At 31.3% G+C, this 17,838-nt stretch overlaps 1 protein-coding gene across 9 annotated transcripts in view; it reads right to left on the minus strand.

Moving 5' to 3' along the window:
- The window catches only part of KCNT2 (potassium sodium-activated channel subfamily T member 2), a 588,661-nt gene that overhangs the window by 189,830 nt on the left and 380,993 nt on the right, over window positions 1-17,838 (minus strand). For all 9 annotated transcript variants that reach the window (XR_012489046.1, XR_012489047.1, XM_074308658.1 and 6 more), the window contains one exon: window positions 2,108-2,216. Coding sequence is in view for 7 of the 9 variants with exons in the window: in XM_074308658.1 (XP_074164759.1) it covers window positions 2,108-2,216 (109 nt within the window). In the remaining 2 variants the exon portion in view is untranslated. The remainder of the gene's footprint in view (window positions 1-2,107; window positions 2,217-17,838) is intronic.

Here is a 17,838-nt window from a genome sequence, read left to right on the forward strand (position 1 = left end):
CCAAATGGGTTATCTATATACAATTATCTATGTGCTGTGTTTTTAGGTATTATTCATCATTAGGTATTTAGGTATCATTAGGTATTAGGAAACAGGTGTGATTCTGGAAAATTCCCTGCAAAGTAAAATCATTCAAATCAAAATATTTTTTCTTTATTGATATATGATACAAAAAGGTGGCAGTACCTTCTACCTATTGAAGAGAATCTAATTTCTACCTAACAGTTACAATTAATATTGTTTTATGCCTCATATCTGTAGTCATGATAGCATTAAACAAAATTGAAGGAAAATCTTTTTGGGTGCCTCAATAATGTTTTATCAAGAAAAAAAAAACAAAACAAATATGTAATAGCTCAGTATGGAAAATACACTTTGGTAGTCTGTGATTTTAGGTGAATAGCTCCTGAAATCCTTTGTCAGTCCTTCTAGACATTACCCAAGTCACTCTCTTAGATTCTACAAATGGGCCATATTGTATAAGCAAGAACAATAAACTCAAAGTAACAGACCAATTTAAAAGCCTAGTTCTATCATTACCTAGCAATTGTTGTCACTTAGTCTTTCTGAAAGTCACTTACTTAAATTAAATAATCAAAATCTTAGACTGGATGATACTAATGATTCTATGCAATTCAAATTTTTTTTTCATTATGTAGCATAAACACTAAGATTATACATTTAGGTTAGGAAGAAATCCATGAGGCAGGCCATCAAGTCAAACTTTCTCATTCTTCATGCCTAGATCTTTTAAATTCGAAGTACTATGTTTTAGAGGTAGCTAGATGGTGTTGTGAATAGAGTATTGAGGTTATTAGAAAGTCAAATTTAAATCTGACCTCAGACTAATTTTAGATGTAGGAACCTGTCTACCTTGGTTTTCTCATTTACAAAATGGCAGTTATAAGAGCACCTACCTCTCAGCATTGTTGGGAGGTCCAAATGACATAATTTTTATAAAGTTCTGTTAAATGATTGGCACACAACTGTGCCAATTGTATTTATTTCTCTTCCCTCTTTCCATGCCAGGATGGGTGCATCTGATTCCAAAAGACCATATTATTTGCTCTTATCTGAATAGAGCTTTGTTAAGTCAAATCAATAAGAATTTAAGTATTTACTAAGTGCCTATGTTAGGTACTGAGAACTAAATTAACTACTTGGGGATAGAAAGAGAAGAGGTTCTTCCCCCTTGGGGGGAAAAGCAACTCCTTCTTCTCAAGGAGTTTACAGAGATAATGTGCAAACAACTATTATACATAGGATAAAACATTAATTTTGGATACTCAATAGAAGGAATGCCCTAGCATTGAAGGGACTCAGTAAAAACTTTTTTTTTCAGAAGGCATGATTTTAACTGGGACTGGAAAGAAGTCAGAAAATCCAGGAGATGGAAGTGTGTGTGTGTGTGTGTGTGTGTGTGTGTGTGTGTGTGTGTGTGTGTGTGTGTGTGAATTTCAGATGTAACTATGTCAGAATTAAATTATCAAATGTGTTTAACTATAGAGATCATAAATATGTGAAATGAAAAATTAAAGCAAACTTTACCAATAAAGGTATTTGATTTGGCAGTTAAGATTTTTGCCTAACCTAGTGAGTAAGGAGTATGAAATTTCTCTATTTACAACATATTTCACAAAATGAAAGTCAAAAACAACTTCTGAATTTTATGCCATGCCAAGAGAACCTAACACAAGGGTGCCAATTAAGTTATCTTTCTTCTCAGAAAAGTATGTTTTCTCTTTTGCTAAGTTAAATAACTTCATTACTTTGATAAAAGGTATCATTTTGATTTATAATCACTCTGCAATCTACAGTCACTGCCATCTCAGAAATGAATTTGGGAGTTGGTTAAAGACTTTACTATTAGGGCATATTTAAATTACTGATAAAAACCAGAATCTTAAAAATGGAAAAAATAATTTAGATTTGCAAATGAGTCAGTAATTGAATTGATTTTAATCCTGGGTTTCAGTAATATTATTTTATACAAGTCTAAATTCCAGTTGAAAAATCTTTGCTTCAATAAATGTCCAAATTATAGTCATACTCATGTTTATTCTAAAATCCTATTATCATTGAAAAAAGTATGTGTACATATACTTACTGTCCTCTGGAGGTATGGACCAATAGTGTAATAAGGGTAGAAGTTGCTGGGCATATGCAGTTTAAAGCTAACATGGCATACTTGAACTCCTCTTCGCAAACAACATGATCTGTTCAAAACAATTGCAGGTGAATTAGTTCATATTTATCATTTTAAAATGTTAAATTTAAAATAAAATTATTTACTCTTCATTTCTTCATATTTCTAACAATTTTTATTTAACAATTTTTGTTTAAACAAATTATACTTAGACAATTTTATACTCAATTTAACTGATAAAGACAAAAATAGGAGACTGAAACTAGTTTCATAAAACCATGAAATCATGGCATAAATATTTTGAAACATCTTAAAAGCCTTTGAAATTTCATTAGATACATAAACAGCTTTGACCTTTAAGTGATATATTCATATCACACTTTACAGTTTTCAAGGCACTATCATTTCATTTGATTCTCTCAAAATCCATCATTTCATTTGATCCTCATGGAGTCGGGAAGATAGGTAGTATAATATTATTCCTGTTTTATAGAAGAGGAAACTGAAGCTCAAAAAGTTTGAAATTAGTGAGGAGCAAAACCAGGATTAAAATGTAATTTTAAAAGTCAGTGCTCTTTTCATTACACTTAAGGCAAATTGTTTCCCCCCAAAAAAAAACAACAAAAATATTTTTTTAGATTATATGCTAATTTCCAATTATCTGAAAAAGTTACATTTGGATGCTCCATGTCAAATAGACACAGGGGAAGTTGACTTTGCCATTAAACCTTCTCCCAAATTCCTAAGAAGAGATCTTGCTCTCCCCCTCTCTCTCTGAGAATTAGCACTACAGCAAGATTTTACTTTTCAGAACCTTAACAAATAAAGATTAACATAAATTGGGAGAAAGCTCAAAGATGGAGAGTTAGAACATAGTTAGGATCACCACTGTGCAGGAAATTTTATATATAGATGAACAATTCAAACAACTTTTGACTTTAGGGAATTTTCTGAATCACTGAAAGATTCAATGACCTGCTCAAGGCCACAAAGCTAATATATATCAGAAATAGCATAAGAAACCAAGTTTTTTTGTTTTTTTGTTTTTTTTTATGTCACCTAGACCTCTACAAATCATCTTCCTTCAAGAACATTTTCAGAGATATTTCATTATTTGTCCATGTTCCTTACATCCTAAAATAAGTCATGTGGATTTTAAATCTTGTGAAATGTGTACTAGAAAATATATAGATAGATGCATATTTATATTTATAAAGCTATAGATTATAGAGAGATAGAGATAAAGGAACTAAAAATAGAATTGATAGTGATAGTGACTGCCTAATCTCCAAAACAAATAGGAAAACTCATCCAAATATAAAGAGTTCTTTTTTATCAATTCAACATTGCATGCATTAAAGTACAGCTAGAAAGTAATAAACTTGATTACATGATTAGGCTTTTTATCAGGTCCTTAGAGTCATTCTTCATATATGTATGTATGTATGTGTGTATACACATACACATACACATACACATACACATACATACAATTATTTCTTCCACGTTGTAGAGAGGTATGGTCTCCTCACAATCCATGTAAAATTTTCTGGACCTCCCTTTGTACCAGAAAAGAAATCTGATTTTTTCCTTTTTATTTTGTGGACTGTTTACTATACCTTACTATAAAATTTTGGTTGGTATTATTCAGTAGTATAAGTATACTATTTATACATTTGAATTTCTAAACTTTTTTGGTTTTGTCTGCTGACCTTTGTTTGTTATCTGCAGCTTTCCAAAAACTCCCCAAGAATTCCAGCTAATTTCCCATGCTAACATGTGATATATTGAAATTGTGATGGGGAATGTCATGATATGCAAGGCATAACTGTAATTACAAAAGATCCCTCTTTTTAATTCCCAAGAAAAAGTAGTTTCCAACTTTTAAGCTAACTTTTAAGCCAACTATGCCTTCTTAAGTAGGAGAACAGATAGAAATGTGAATCCCTCTGAATCACAGAATCTCTGAGAGGGAAGGAACCTCAGAAGTCATCAAGTCCAACTTACATGTGAATGAAATTATACAACATACTAGATTTCCAAATGAAAATCACTCATTCTGTAGGGAGAGTGAGTATGTGTGTGAACTGTATATGTGTGTATATGTGTGTCTATTGTAAAAGTCTGATTAGAGTTACAAATCAAAAAGTCTTAATGTCACTTTAAGCTATTAGAACCTAAGCTGCAAATAAGGATCACCTTGGAGTACCATGATTACAATTTCCTATCAGTAGTTTTGAGGAGATGTTACTTCTTAAAAGTCATCAACATCAAAAAGGAGGCCCATCTCTTCTGGACTTGTCTTTCAAAGGAAGTTCAAAGTATGAAGTGATGCAGAAGAGCTAGAACAGTGGATATAGAGTCAGGAAAACCTAAGTTCAAAGCTCATCCCCAGACATTTACTAGTGAGAGTTTATCTGCTTCCCACAGTTTCTCATATGAATGGGAATAATATGAGGATATTAAATGATGCTTCCTCATAGGGCTATTGTGAAGATTTAAAAAAAAAAAAAAAAAAAAAAACTTTGCAAAGTTTTTTGCAAAACTGAAAATGCTATAAATGTTACTATTATTAACTCAACATCACTATCATCATTATCATTAAAGGAGCTTTAATTTTTTGAATGGCTACTTTTTACATAACCAGATCCCTTTTCCCACATTTACTTTTACTCATTATTTAGCATATTGAGGAAATAGTTTAATCATAATAAGCAACAATTATAAATTTAATTTTTCTTCTTATAATGTTTGTGACATATCAAATTACTTAACCTGATACTAGGTTGCCTCATCAATAAAATAAGAAATTGAACTGGATATTTTCTGATGTCCTTTCCAGCCCTGTGACAAATGATCCTTTGATTAGAGTGGCATGGTTGGAGAAATCTGCTTTTTCTATATAGTAAAAGATAAAGGACATGCAGCTATCAAAAATGATCATTATGGGATAAAATAATTTTATATAATATCTCAATTTAGATGAACTATTACATAGACAACACTTCTGACTTTCACAAATTACAAAATTAATTGATTTTGTGTACCACACCCTGTTCTTCTTGGCTTAGAATCCTTATTAGATAAGAAAGAAATGTAATCATTTTAATATTATGGGTTTCCAACCCCTGCACCCAACAAACTATCTATGCAAAATGATATTCTAGCAATAAAAGAAGCCAAAATGATTTTTGGATAATATTTGTAAATGCTTTCCAACCAAATAATAGTTATTTTAAATAAATCATGATTTTCTTGCTACCAAGTTGTTTTAGGCTATAGAAATGACTACATAATACATTATTGTCACGTAAGTTCTAAAACAATAGGCTTGGAAAAATATGAACAAATACTGATTAAACAGTATAGACTAACTTAGATAACTATTAAAAAGAAATAGAGTATTTACAGATACATTCTTTCAAATCTATTCTTATGCATGTGTGGTGAATAAGAATTAGTGTCAATGTATTCAAAATGCTGAATATCAAAATCTCTCTTCATAGAATCTAGCCTTTTTTGAGAATTTAAATTGTATGAATACAGGCTCTGATTTAGAGCATAATTTCTTCAATGTAGTTGCTAAGCAACAGCTCTTTGGAAGATTGTAAACAAAAGCACCCATGCATGGAATGATAGCTCCATCTTGCTTGACAAAAATCAAATATTTCTTTTTTTGAAAGAATTTTTTAACTAAATGGAAAACAATTATAAGATTTTAAAAATATAATTGCTGTTTATTCTCTGCATTTTACAGTAAGCATAGGAAGTATTCAGACCATCTAAAAATGCTTATCAAAAGACAAGGCGTTATCTTTGCCTAAATCTCTTATGTGATAGCTCAGTGGAATGGTTGTTATGAGATTCAACTCTCTTTATTAGACAACTATTGTTAAATTCTAATAATCAGTTTAGTTCTCATTGGTCAATGTGTTTCCGTCACCATAACAATGAAAATAATTATTCTGTAGGTAACCAGATCAGACTGGTAGCAATCCCACCAATTCCATATGAAATCTAGTGGTATCACTCACATGTATGTGATTCTACAAATATTTCAGCCTCATGAAAAATGAACATACTAGTATTTAGTACCTCGTATATTCATCTCACTTAAGTCTATGAGAATTGTGACACAAATTCTTGGTAGTACTACCTATTTAATATTTTACATGGAAAAATTGATTTTTCTCTAATGATTTCCAGTAAAGGGGGTGTAATGGTTGCAACCACATATAGGCAATGAGTGGGACTTTGAATCCTGGAAAAATTCTAGAACAAATGATTAATGATTAAAGAAATGAATTTTAAACAATTAGAAAGTGAAGAGTTGATCAATAATTAGTACCATGAGCTCATTAATGATAGGTCATGCCTCATTTCCTTTATTAAGTTAATTAGGGCTGGTGAGGATAATTCCATGGACATATTATACCTGACTTCAATGATACATTTAGCAAAGTATCTCATTATCATTTATCTTTTATGAAAAAGGAAATATTTGGACAATATAATAATTCAATTAGGGGGATTCCTAGCCAGTTGAATAATAACACATAATATTTCAGATTTAACTAATAAGGAAATCTAAAATGAGATGTGATATTAGTAAAGAATATCAGGAAATCTCTTCCCAATTCCTCATTTCAAAGATGAAGAAATTGAAATCTGGAAAATATAATTAATTGTGAATTAAAACTGAGCTAACATTGCAATTTGCCAACCAACCTAGCTCATATCATATTGATATGAGTAAAGCAAAGTAATGGAAAAAGTGATATCTGTTTTTAAATTATGATATATATATATACTTATATACATATGCATATATATGTATATTTGTATACCAAAAAAAAAAAAACTAAGGAAAATAAATGGAAGTTTTACAGACATATTTTATCTCCTGATAAAGAAGTACTTGCTATCAATTCCTAGAGTGCTCTAAAAGTAGAATATGTTATGATTGCCGAAGCATTAAACTAAGGCTGAAGGGTTCCTATAAGTAAGGTAAACCAGGGGAATTCAAACCTCACAGAAAGACTTGTCTCTATAACCACACTGAAAATCTTCACTTCAAGGTCCCCAAAGAGATTCTATTCATCAAGTTCAATTGACTCTTTTCAAGCCACATACTTTTTGATTTATGTGTTTTCTTGCAAAAAATGAGCAATAAAAGATTGAAAACTATCAACAAAATATTTTCATCATTAAGGTAGGAGAGCCACCACATTTAGACTTTCATATAATAGTCTGTGCTACATAAGAAAGTAGATATGGGAGAAGATAAGATAAAGATAAGAAAACAGCCTTGTGTGTATATAAGTATACATTAAATAGATAGATGGATGAGAGAGACAGACAGAGAGGCAGAGAAGTTAATGCTGTCACTGTAAGTGACATGAATATCAGAGCCCTGGTAGATCAGAACTCTGAAAAAGGAAAAAAAGTCACAGATCCTAATATTAGAGAAAAATACAACAAATGATTAATGATCATTGATTTATATATATATATATATATACATATATATACATATATGTATATATATATATACATATGTATATATATATATATTCTCATCGATACAAAATCTTTTGGGAGATGAGATTTTTACATATTGAGAGCATATTTAATGAAAAAGAAATGGGCAGACTTTCAGAAACAAGAGGAAACCATTCTCTACTAGTCACAAAATTGAATGTTAAAAAAGAATATAAGATTCTGTTCTCTTATCCTTTGTTGATAATTAAAACATCTGAAGAAATGGAAAAATATAAATATAGCAAGAAATGCTATATAGATAAATTTTAAAATATATGAGGAAAAACTCTATAACTAGACATTAGAGAAAAAATAAACCAGAAAAGTTTAACATATATAGATATAAAGATATAACCAATTTAATGTGTTGTATGGCTTCTTAAACTGACTATTGAAATTTATTTTATAATCTGTTATAGGAGGCTATGCCTCCTTTTATGTTTTAAAAGAATATGTTTATAATTTTTGTATCTTCTAGTGCCTTCTGCCTTCTAGGGAATGCAAATGAACTAATACTGCTTTTTAAACAATTTATAAATGTATTCACATATTTAATAAAAATAACAATTATAAAGAGAGCTAGAATTATATTGTTCTTTAAGTTAGCAAAAAAAAGTCTCTTAATAAATCTAATATAAATTCCTAAATAAATATGCTTCCCCCCTTGTTTTTCCTTTGATGTTGCATAAATGGATTGATCACATAATACTCATTTGCCATCAAATTCAAGCAATGAAATGACTAGGACAAAGGAATCAAATCTCCATATCTAACTTTCATTGAAATTACTACACTTAATGATCATAATTTAACAGGGGCCCAGAAGTAGGAGTTCTATTAGTGGCATTTCTTTACAATATAAGCAAGCATATGAGGATAAATGTTTGATAACCAACATTACTTGTGACCCCCAACCCAAATATACATATAAAATTTTTAAAGTTTAATCTATTACTAATATTTTCTCCATCACTTTATTAATTCTTGACTAGCAACAAAACAATATATTAATCACTTATATATAGCATATATTGATTTATGAAATATATATCATTACATTGACATTTTAGAAAAGTAGCTCTAGTCAATTGGTATAAGTTGGCTCCAGCACATCACTAAATGTAAATGAAAAAAAAAAAAAAAAAAAAAAAAAAAAAAAAAAAACTAAATTAAAAGGAAGTCAATGTATGAGTAATTTTAAAAACCAATATTGATTCTGAAGAATTAAAATGAAACATATATACCTTCTCTCAAAAGGAAAGTAAAGAAAGAATGTTACATATAATTTTATTTATGGTTACTGTATAGATTGTTTTCATTTTTATTGCTCTCTAAGAATGGGTTCAAATCTGGAGTGGGATGAAATGATGCACAGAGAAATAGATGGATAGAGATATCACTAGATATAAATAGATAAAATTTATAATAGAATGAAAGTATTAAAAGAACCAAAAAAACCAGTACAACTTTTTTTAATTGTTTAGTAAAGAAAATATTGTCTTAAATATTTTTTCCTTCTCACAAATTTCAACTTACATATGTTGATTTAAAAATTCCCTTAGAGGAACTCCAAAAGAGAAAATTTTATTCAGTGATACTCTGATTACTGATGAAAAGGGAGAAACAATTGATAAATGATCAAAGAATATAAACAGACAACTTTCAGATAAAAAAATTAAAGCCATTTCTTCTCATAGTCACATGAAAAAAAAATGCTCTAAATCACTATTGATTAGATTAGTTACGACTTTACATCTCTCAGATTGGCTAAAATGACAGCAAAAAATAATGATAAATGTTGGAAGGGATGTAGGAAAACTGGGACACTCATGCACTGTTGGTATAATTATGAAATGATCCAACCATTCTTGAAAGCAATTTGATATGATGCCAAAAGGACTCTCAAACTATGTATACCCTTTAATCTAGCACTACTTGGTCTGAAACCCAAAGAGATCATAAAAGACAGAAAAGGGCCCACATGTGCCAAAATGTTTGTAGTAGCTCTTTTTGTAGTAGAAAGCAACTAATAAATGAGTTGATACCCATTAGTTGGGGAATGGCTGAATAAGTTAAAGTATACAAATGAAATATATTTATTGTTGTGTAAGAAGTAATAAGATGTTTTCAGAAAAGACCTATATGAACTGATGCTGAATGAAATGAGCAGAACCAATATAATGTTACACACAGTAACCACAAAACTATGTGATGATCAACTGTGATGGACTTTGGCTCTTCTCAACAATGTGATGATTCAAGGCAATTCCAATTGATTTGGGATGGAAAATGCCATCCACATCCAAAGAAAGAACTGTGGATACAGAATGTGGAACAAAGCATAGTATTTTCATCATGTGTTTGTTTTGTTTGTTTCTTTCTTGTGTTCTTTTTTCTTTTGATCTGACTTTTTTTGCACAACATGCAAAATATGAAAAGATGTTTAAAAGGATTGCATATCAACATGTTTGTAGCAGTCCTTTTTGTAATGGCTAGAAACTGGAAATTGAATGGATGCCCATCAATTGGAGAATGGTTGGGTAAAATGTTGTATATGAATATTATGGAATGTATTGTTCTGTAAGAAATGACCAGCAGGATGAATACAGAGAGTATGGGAGAGGCTTATATCAACTGATGCTGAGTGAAATGAGCAGAACTAAGAGATCATTATACACTTCAACAACAGTACTATATGAGGATATATTCTGATGGAAGTGGATATCTTCAACAATGAGAAGATCCAATTCAGTTCCAATTGATCAATGATGGACAGAACCAGCTACACCCAGAGAAAGAATACTGGGAAGTGAATATGCATTTTTGTTTTTCTTCCCAGGTTATTTTTACCTTTCTGAGTCTGATTTTTCTTGTGCAACAAGAGAACTGTACAGATGTGTAAACATATATTGTATTTAAGATATACTTTAACATTTTTAACATATATGAGACTGCCTGCCATCTAGGGGTAGGGTGGAGGGAGGGAAGGGAAAAGTTGGAATAGAAGTGGTTGCAAGGGACTAGGTTGAAAAATTACCCATGCATATGTTCTGTCAATAAAAAGCTAAGTGTTTTTTTTAAAAAAAGAATTGTACACAATGGACCTATAAAAGATTATTTGCTGTCTTAGGGAGGGAGGTGGTAAGAGAGGGAGTGAGAAAAATTTGGAACATAAAGGTTTATAAAAATGAATGTTCAACACTATTTTACATGTTTTTTTTTAATTAAGTACTATTTTGAGAAAAATATAAAAGGGAGGAATAATTAGATAGGAAGGCATATTTTCATTTTCACAGAAAATTCCAATGTAGAATTTCAAATAATATTGTAGTCTCTGAAGACTTAAAATTACATATTATCCAAAGGGAATTAGAGATCTGAGGGATAGGCACAAATAGGCTGGAGCATCTTGCCAACACTGAATTATATGCCAGAAGTAAAATAAAATACATTAAGGAGAAAAATGACTATCATACAATTACAGAATCTCAGAGTTGAACAGGACCTCAGTGCCTCCTGAGTCTAACTCATACTTAAGGGAATTCTACTATATTACTCTTAATAAGTGATCAGAAGCTCCTACAAGATTTTAAGAAAGGGAATAAATTATCTTTCAAGGAACTCCATTACACATTTGGAATATTATGTCATAAATTAGATTGAAGGCCCCGTCTGAATTGAGTTGTCTAATGTTTCATTTTATAGGAAAACTCTTGGAATGTTGTGTCCACCCCTTTTAAAAAGGATTTATAGATATCAGGATATCATTACACACTTCAACAACAATATTATATGAGGATGTATTCTTATGGAATTGTATATCTTCAATAAAGAGAAGATCTAATTCAGTTCTAATTGCTCAATGATAGACAGAATCAGCTACACCCAGAAAAGGAACACTGGGAAATGAGTGTAAACTGTTTGCACTTTTGTTTTTCTTCTCAGGTTATTTTTACCTTCTGAATCCAATTCTTTCTGTGCAACAACAACAACAAAAAAAAAATCACTTCTGCACACATATATTGTATCTAGAATATACTATAACATATTTAACATGTATGGGACTGCCTGCCATCTAGGGGAGAGGGTGGAGGGAAGGAGGGGAAAATTCAGAATAGAAGCGAGTGCAAGGGATAAGGGTGTAAAAAATCATCCATGTATATGTACTGTCAAAAAATAATGTTATAATTATAAAATTAATAAAAAAGGAAAAAAATAAGATTTATAGAACCACATGGATTTGTAGAACCGTGTATACCACATGGGTATACATGAATAAGTTGTTATCAGTAAATGACAAACCACTTCAGCATTATTGCCAAGAAAAAATTCAATGTTGTCATAGAGTCAGATATGACTGAAAAAAATGACTGAACACTGCATATATTTCATTTACATATTTATTTGTTATTTCCTCCATGCTTCTGAAAAGGCATGGATAGTTTTGCTTATTTGTACTTTCTTTAAATTACCAGGTACTTAACTCTGGTGTTTGATATATAATAAGCATTTATAATAAGACATGTTGACTAACTTTACCTGGTTTGGGTCCCTGTCTTCTTTACTGATTTTTCATGGCCTTTAAATGCCAGTGCTTTAATGAGTTTTCTCTCAGGATAGTCACTGGGAGTGGAGGATGCCGATTTCTTTGAAAGCAAAGAGGAATTTGAGAGAACTATTTATATAAGGATTAGGGGGGAAATAAAGCAGAGTGGATTTACCACAAAAAAAAAAAAAAAAAAAAAAAAAAAAAAATTTGCCTACTTTGCAATTTTGCAGATAGCCTGAAAAATACTGATGAAAATTGCTCATGTTTACATTAAATTATCTTAATTGAAAGGCTAAAAACTAGCCTGACTCAAATTATCCCAGTCTCACCAAATCCAATGTATAGGTGATTTCTTTAGTTTGGTTCAGTGCCTTTCAATCCAATCCCTACTTTTCCTCTAAATCGAGTATGGAAAATAATTTAAGGAAAAAGATTTAAAAGTATATATATAGTCCTAGACTACTCTCTTCTCTTTATATTTTGTAATTTTTTCACTTCATTCTGAAGCTACCAAAAATATTTATGCATTTAAACTAAGTAATATATGTATTACAGGAAGATTTGGTTTTATGTCTGATTATCATAAATTTCTTTTTACTGGGACTCACTAATTCCTCCCCTAAGATTTTTAAGAATTGTGTAAATATCACTTTGTGTAAAATTGCATGTTTTCCTCTTTTTGCCTATCATCTTAGGAAGATCAGCATTAAATACAGTGCTTAGTTGCAAAACTATACTTATCTCAAGTTACTAGTATACTAGAATGGTGGTAGCCCTGTTTCTTTCTTTTTAATTTTCCCATTTTATTTATTTTGAATTATCCCAAATTTTTTTAAAAGTAGGATATAAATCATAACATTACTAAAAATTATCATAACTCTGCCTATACATTATTGCTGATTTGCATCTTCTGGTAAAAAAAAACTGTATTGTTGTGAGAGGGTTGCATTTTTTATTTTGCTTTTCTCTTGGGGGAGAAAGGGAGAGTATGTATTTATGTAGAGAAGGAACAACATGTACAGTTAAAGAAGTCAATAGATCTACTTACAGAAAACTTGATAGTTATACAAAATCATCTCTTTTGAGTCTGAGTAAAATCAGGACAAGCAGCTGGGATGCTCAAAATTAATTAATGGGAATTTAGGGCACTTAATTGCTATATTTGCATAACCCTCAATTTCATTTATAAAGAGGGATATCACAGTTGAGCTTTGACACACTTATTTATAAGTCTCAACCTCTAGACAGACTTCATTAAGAATATAAATAAAACTAGATCTGAGGAGAGAAAAAACAAATGGAGAGAAAAAAATTATAATGCTTCATCTACTGAAAAGAGCATTGGACTTGGAATCTAGAGTCTGATGTTTAAATCCTGATTCTGAAACAATGTCTGTTTATGAGTTTTATTTTTTCCTAAATAACTTAGATTCTATGAGTTTCATTTCCTTCTAAAAGTTAATATTACTTGTTATTCTTTTTTTGTGTCTGATTCTTTTGACCCCATGGACAAAGTCCTATCATTTTCTTGGCAAAGATGCTAGATTGGTTTGCCATTTCTTTCTTCAGTGTATCCACTATTTTACAGGTGAAAAATTGAGGCAAATAATGTTTAAATGTCTTGCCCAGGAATCTCATATCTAATAAGTATAGGAGGCCAAATTTAAATTCAGATATTCCTGACTCCAGGCTAAGTGCTTTAACCATTATACTAGATAGCTGCCCCCAAAATTGCACTATTTAACATCAAAGAATTAAGGTTGGCAGATTTTACAGATTTTACAGATAAACTAATCAAATGAAATAAAATATAATCTTACCAAACTTTAAGCTATTATAAAAACTTAAGTTGCTATTGTTACTGACACAAAATAGGCATTTTATAAATTATTGCTGGTAGATTGATGTATTACTATTATTGTTGTCAGTGGCATCCATCAATGGCAAATAAGAGTCTTAGAGGGATTAAGTGATGATCAACATTGGAAAATTAATGGGTTTTGAAAGTTTTCGTATGATTAAAGGAGCAATACTCATTTTCCTCCAAAGAGAGGAAATGGTGATTTATCTTGAAATATTTAATTTCTGTATTATTCACTATTCACACAGACTACATACCTGACCCACAATTTCTCTTAGTCAGCCAAAGAATAATATGTCATATTAGCATTATAATGACACACCATCCTTAATTCTACAATGCCATATGGAACCTCTATTCCCTGCAAATCTCAGTTAAAAACAAAGAATTAGAGCTTGGGGAAAGTTTATGGTTCAGTATAATGAACCATAAATATATGAAATCTTGAATTAGAAAGATGTAAATGAAGATCAATATCTAGGTTTCTTTTCATCTTTTTTTTTGGGGGGGATGGGGTGGGAATAAAGGGAAGCAAGTTAAGGTAGGGAAGAGAAATGCATGTCTGCTTCATTTTCATAGTGCTGACCTCAACAGAATCAAAGTTCCCAAATATAATATACCTGCACACATGTATGCACATATACATATATAATATATACACATGTATATATGTAGTTATTTTTCACATATTTAATAAACTTAATTCTCAACGGAAAAAGGTAGTTTTGTAGAATGGTTAACCTCATTACATATGCTTACAGTTTTGAGGGAGGAAAAATGTTGAAAATTTATAAAATGTACATATGGAAGAAAAGTTTTTATTTATCTAGAAATCATATATTTAAAGCTTTAGGAGATCTTAGAGGCCATCTTGTCTAATGCCTCTCTCCAGAACTCTTATTTACAAATAAGGAAAGTAAGGCTTGAAAATATAAACTTTTCTGCCCAAAGTTAGCAGCTAGTAAGAAGGTGAAGGGAATACACATTTACACAGCATCTACTGTATGCTAGGCACTATGCTAGCTCTTTATAAATATCTCTTTGGATCTTCAATAACAACTCTTTGAGTTAGGTGCTTTTATTATCTCCATTCTACAGCTGAGAGAATAAGTGACTTGTCCAGCTAGAAAGTGTCCAATATCAGGTTTGAACTCAATTCTTTCTAAATCTAGAGCCAGTGTTCTATACATTGCATAACCATACATTGCCTAGTGATTGTTTCCTTCTTTATATTTATAAGTTCAGTGCTTACTCACTGATTTATTAATAATTGAATTATTATTTACAAGTTATTTCACAAGTCACTTAACACCCATTTTCCTCAGGTTACTCATTACTCTTGAGTTGAAGTAGGGAACTGAAAAACTGGGAGTTCCTCAGGCAAGACAATCATATGTCATTAAAAAGATAATCCAGTTTTGTGGCAGTTGGACAAAGACTACATAAAAAGGCAACAGTTATTAGTTGATTCATCAGGATGGTTCAAATGAAATTATATAATTAGCTTAACTAAAATCCTGTCTCCTAATGACAATTATCAATATTCAAAAATGCAAAATGACCCTTTGACACAAAATAGAATGCTGAGATCAGAGAAACTTAGAAAATGCAAACATGACATTCTTAACAGACAATAACAATGTCTGGATTCAACCTGAGACTTAAGAGGAAACTAAGCTTTTCAAATAGTCTAGAAATCATTTTTCAAATATTTCTAATAAGTTAGTTAATCTCCTAGCTTATTAACATTAGCCCAAGTTCATTTGTAAGCCTTCACACAGACATAACTGTTTTTGTGTCCACAATATTCTCAGAGTAGGTGCTAAGTGCATGCTTGCTTGTTCCTTTTGATTTTTCTTTTTTTTAAGTCAAAATAAGGAAAGTAGGCAGCTGCCTATGGAGGAATTCCAGGAAAAACCTCTTCTCTTCAAAACTCCCTCTCCCACCAGCCATAATTACTGAAATTCCTTCATTAAATATTCATTTCATTGGATGTTGCTTTTTCTAGGCAGACCTTTACAAATCCTCAAATTCACAAAGTGTTTGAGTGTTAATGTGTATGTGAAGGTAGGAGGTAGGAGATAAATTCAGCATATTGGAGACTCCCAAACTCCCTATGTGGAAATACCCTCCAAGCTTTCCTGGCTTCAAAATCAGCCCTGAAAAAAGTAATAACAATGCTATTAATACACTGTTGTTTATAGAATGTAATAGATTAGCTTTTGCCATGAATAAGGCCCTGAGAAAATGTGGAAAAGAACCCATAATATTTGGTCTTGGGAGGAAAGGTTTGAGGAGTTTGAAAGGATACCACTGGGACATAAGGCTGTGCCTACCAAAATAAACTAAAGTACACTGATTATTTTTTGGTAGGAGGAGTGGGAAATGTGAGAGAAAATTAGCATAAAAAGGGCAGATGGCCTCTTCCAGAAAAGAGCAGGAAAGCCAAGGTTAGAAGGGAAACAGAAAACTGAGGAAAAAAAATTTACATTCAAGGGTTCTGAAAAAGGCCTCATTTCTTTTTCTTTTTTTTTTTTTTAATTTTTTTTATTATATATATATATATATATATATATATATATTTAAATAATATTATCCCTTGTATTCATTTTTCCAAATTACCCGCCTCCCTCTATTCCCTCCCCCCATGACAGGCAATCCCATACATTTTACATGTGTTACAATATAGTCTAGGTACAATACATGTGTGTGAATATCATTTTCTTGTTGCACAATAAACATTAGAATCCGAAGGTACATGCAACCTGGGCAGACAGATATTAGTGCTAACAATTTACATTCACTTCCCAGTGTTTCTTCTCTGGGTGTAGCTACCTTTGTCCATCACTGATCAACTGGAAGTGAGTTGGATCTTCTTTATGTTGAAGATTTCCACTTCCATCAGAATACATCCTCATACAGTATTGTTGTTGAAGTGTACAGTGATCTTCTGGTTCTGCTCATTTCACTCAGCATCAGTTGATTTAAGTCTCTCCAGGCCTCTCTGTATTCCTCCTGCTGGTCATTTCTTACAGAGCAATAATATTCCATAACCTTCATATACCACAATTTACCCAACCATTCTCCAACTGATGGACATCCATTCATCTTCCAGTTTCTAGCTACAACAAAAAGAGCTGCCACAAACATTTTGGCACATATATGTCTCTTTCCGCTCTTTAGTATTTCTTTGGGATATAATCCCAGTAGTAGCGCTGCTGGGTCAAAGGGTATGCACAGTTTGATAACTTTTTGGGCATAATTCCATATTGCTCTCCAGAATGGCTGGATTCTTTCGCAACTCCACCAGCAATGTATTAGTGTCCCAATTTCCCCACATCCCCTCCAACATTTATCATTATTTGTTCCTGTCATCTTAGCCAATCTGACAGGTGTGTAGTGGTATCTCAGAGTGGTCTTAATTTGCATTTCTCTGATCAGTAGTGATCTGGATATAGTTTCAATTTCTTCCTCTGAGAATTGTCTGTTCATATCCTTTGACCATTTATCAATTGGAGAATGGTTCGGTTTCTTATAATTAGGGTCAGTTCTCTATATATTTTGGAAATGAGACCTTTGTCAGAACCTTTGTTTTTAAAAATATTTTCCCAATTTGTTACTTCCCTTCTAATCTTGTTTGCATTAGTATTATTTGTACAGAAACTTTTTAGTTTGATGTAATCAAAATCTTCTATTTTGTGATCAATAATGATCTCTAGTTCTCCTCTGGTCATAAATTCC

The sequence above is a fragment of the Sminthopsis crassicaudata genome, chromosome 4 (genome assembly GCF_048593235.1).
Source record: "Sminthopsis crassicaudata isolate SCR6 chromosome 4, ASM4859323v1, whole genome shotgun sequence".
Classification (NCBI taxonomy): Eukaryota; Metazoa; Chordata; class Mammalia; order Dasyuromorphia; family Dasyuridae; genus Sminthopsis; species Sminthopsis crassicaudata.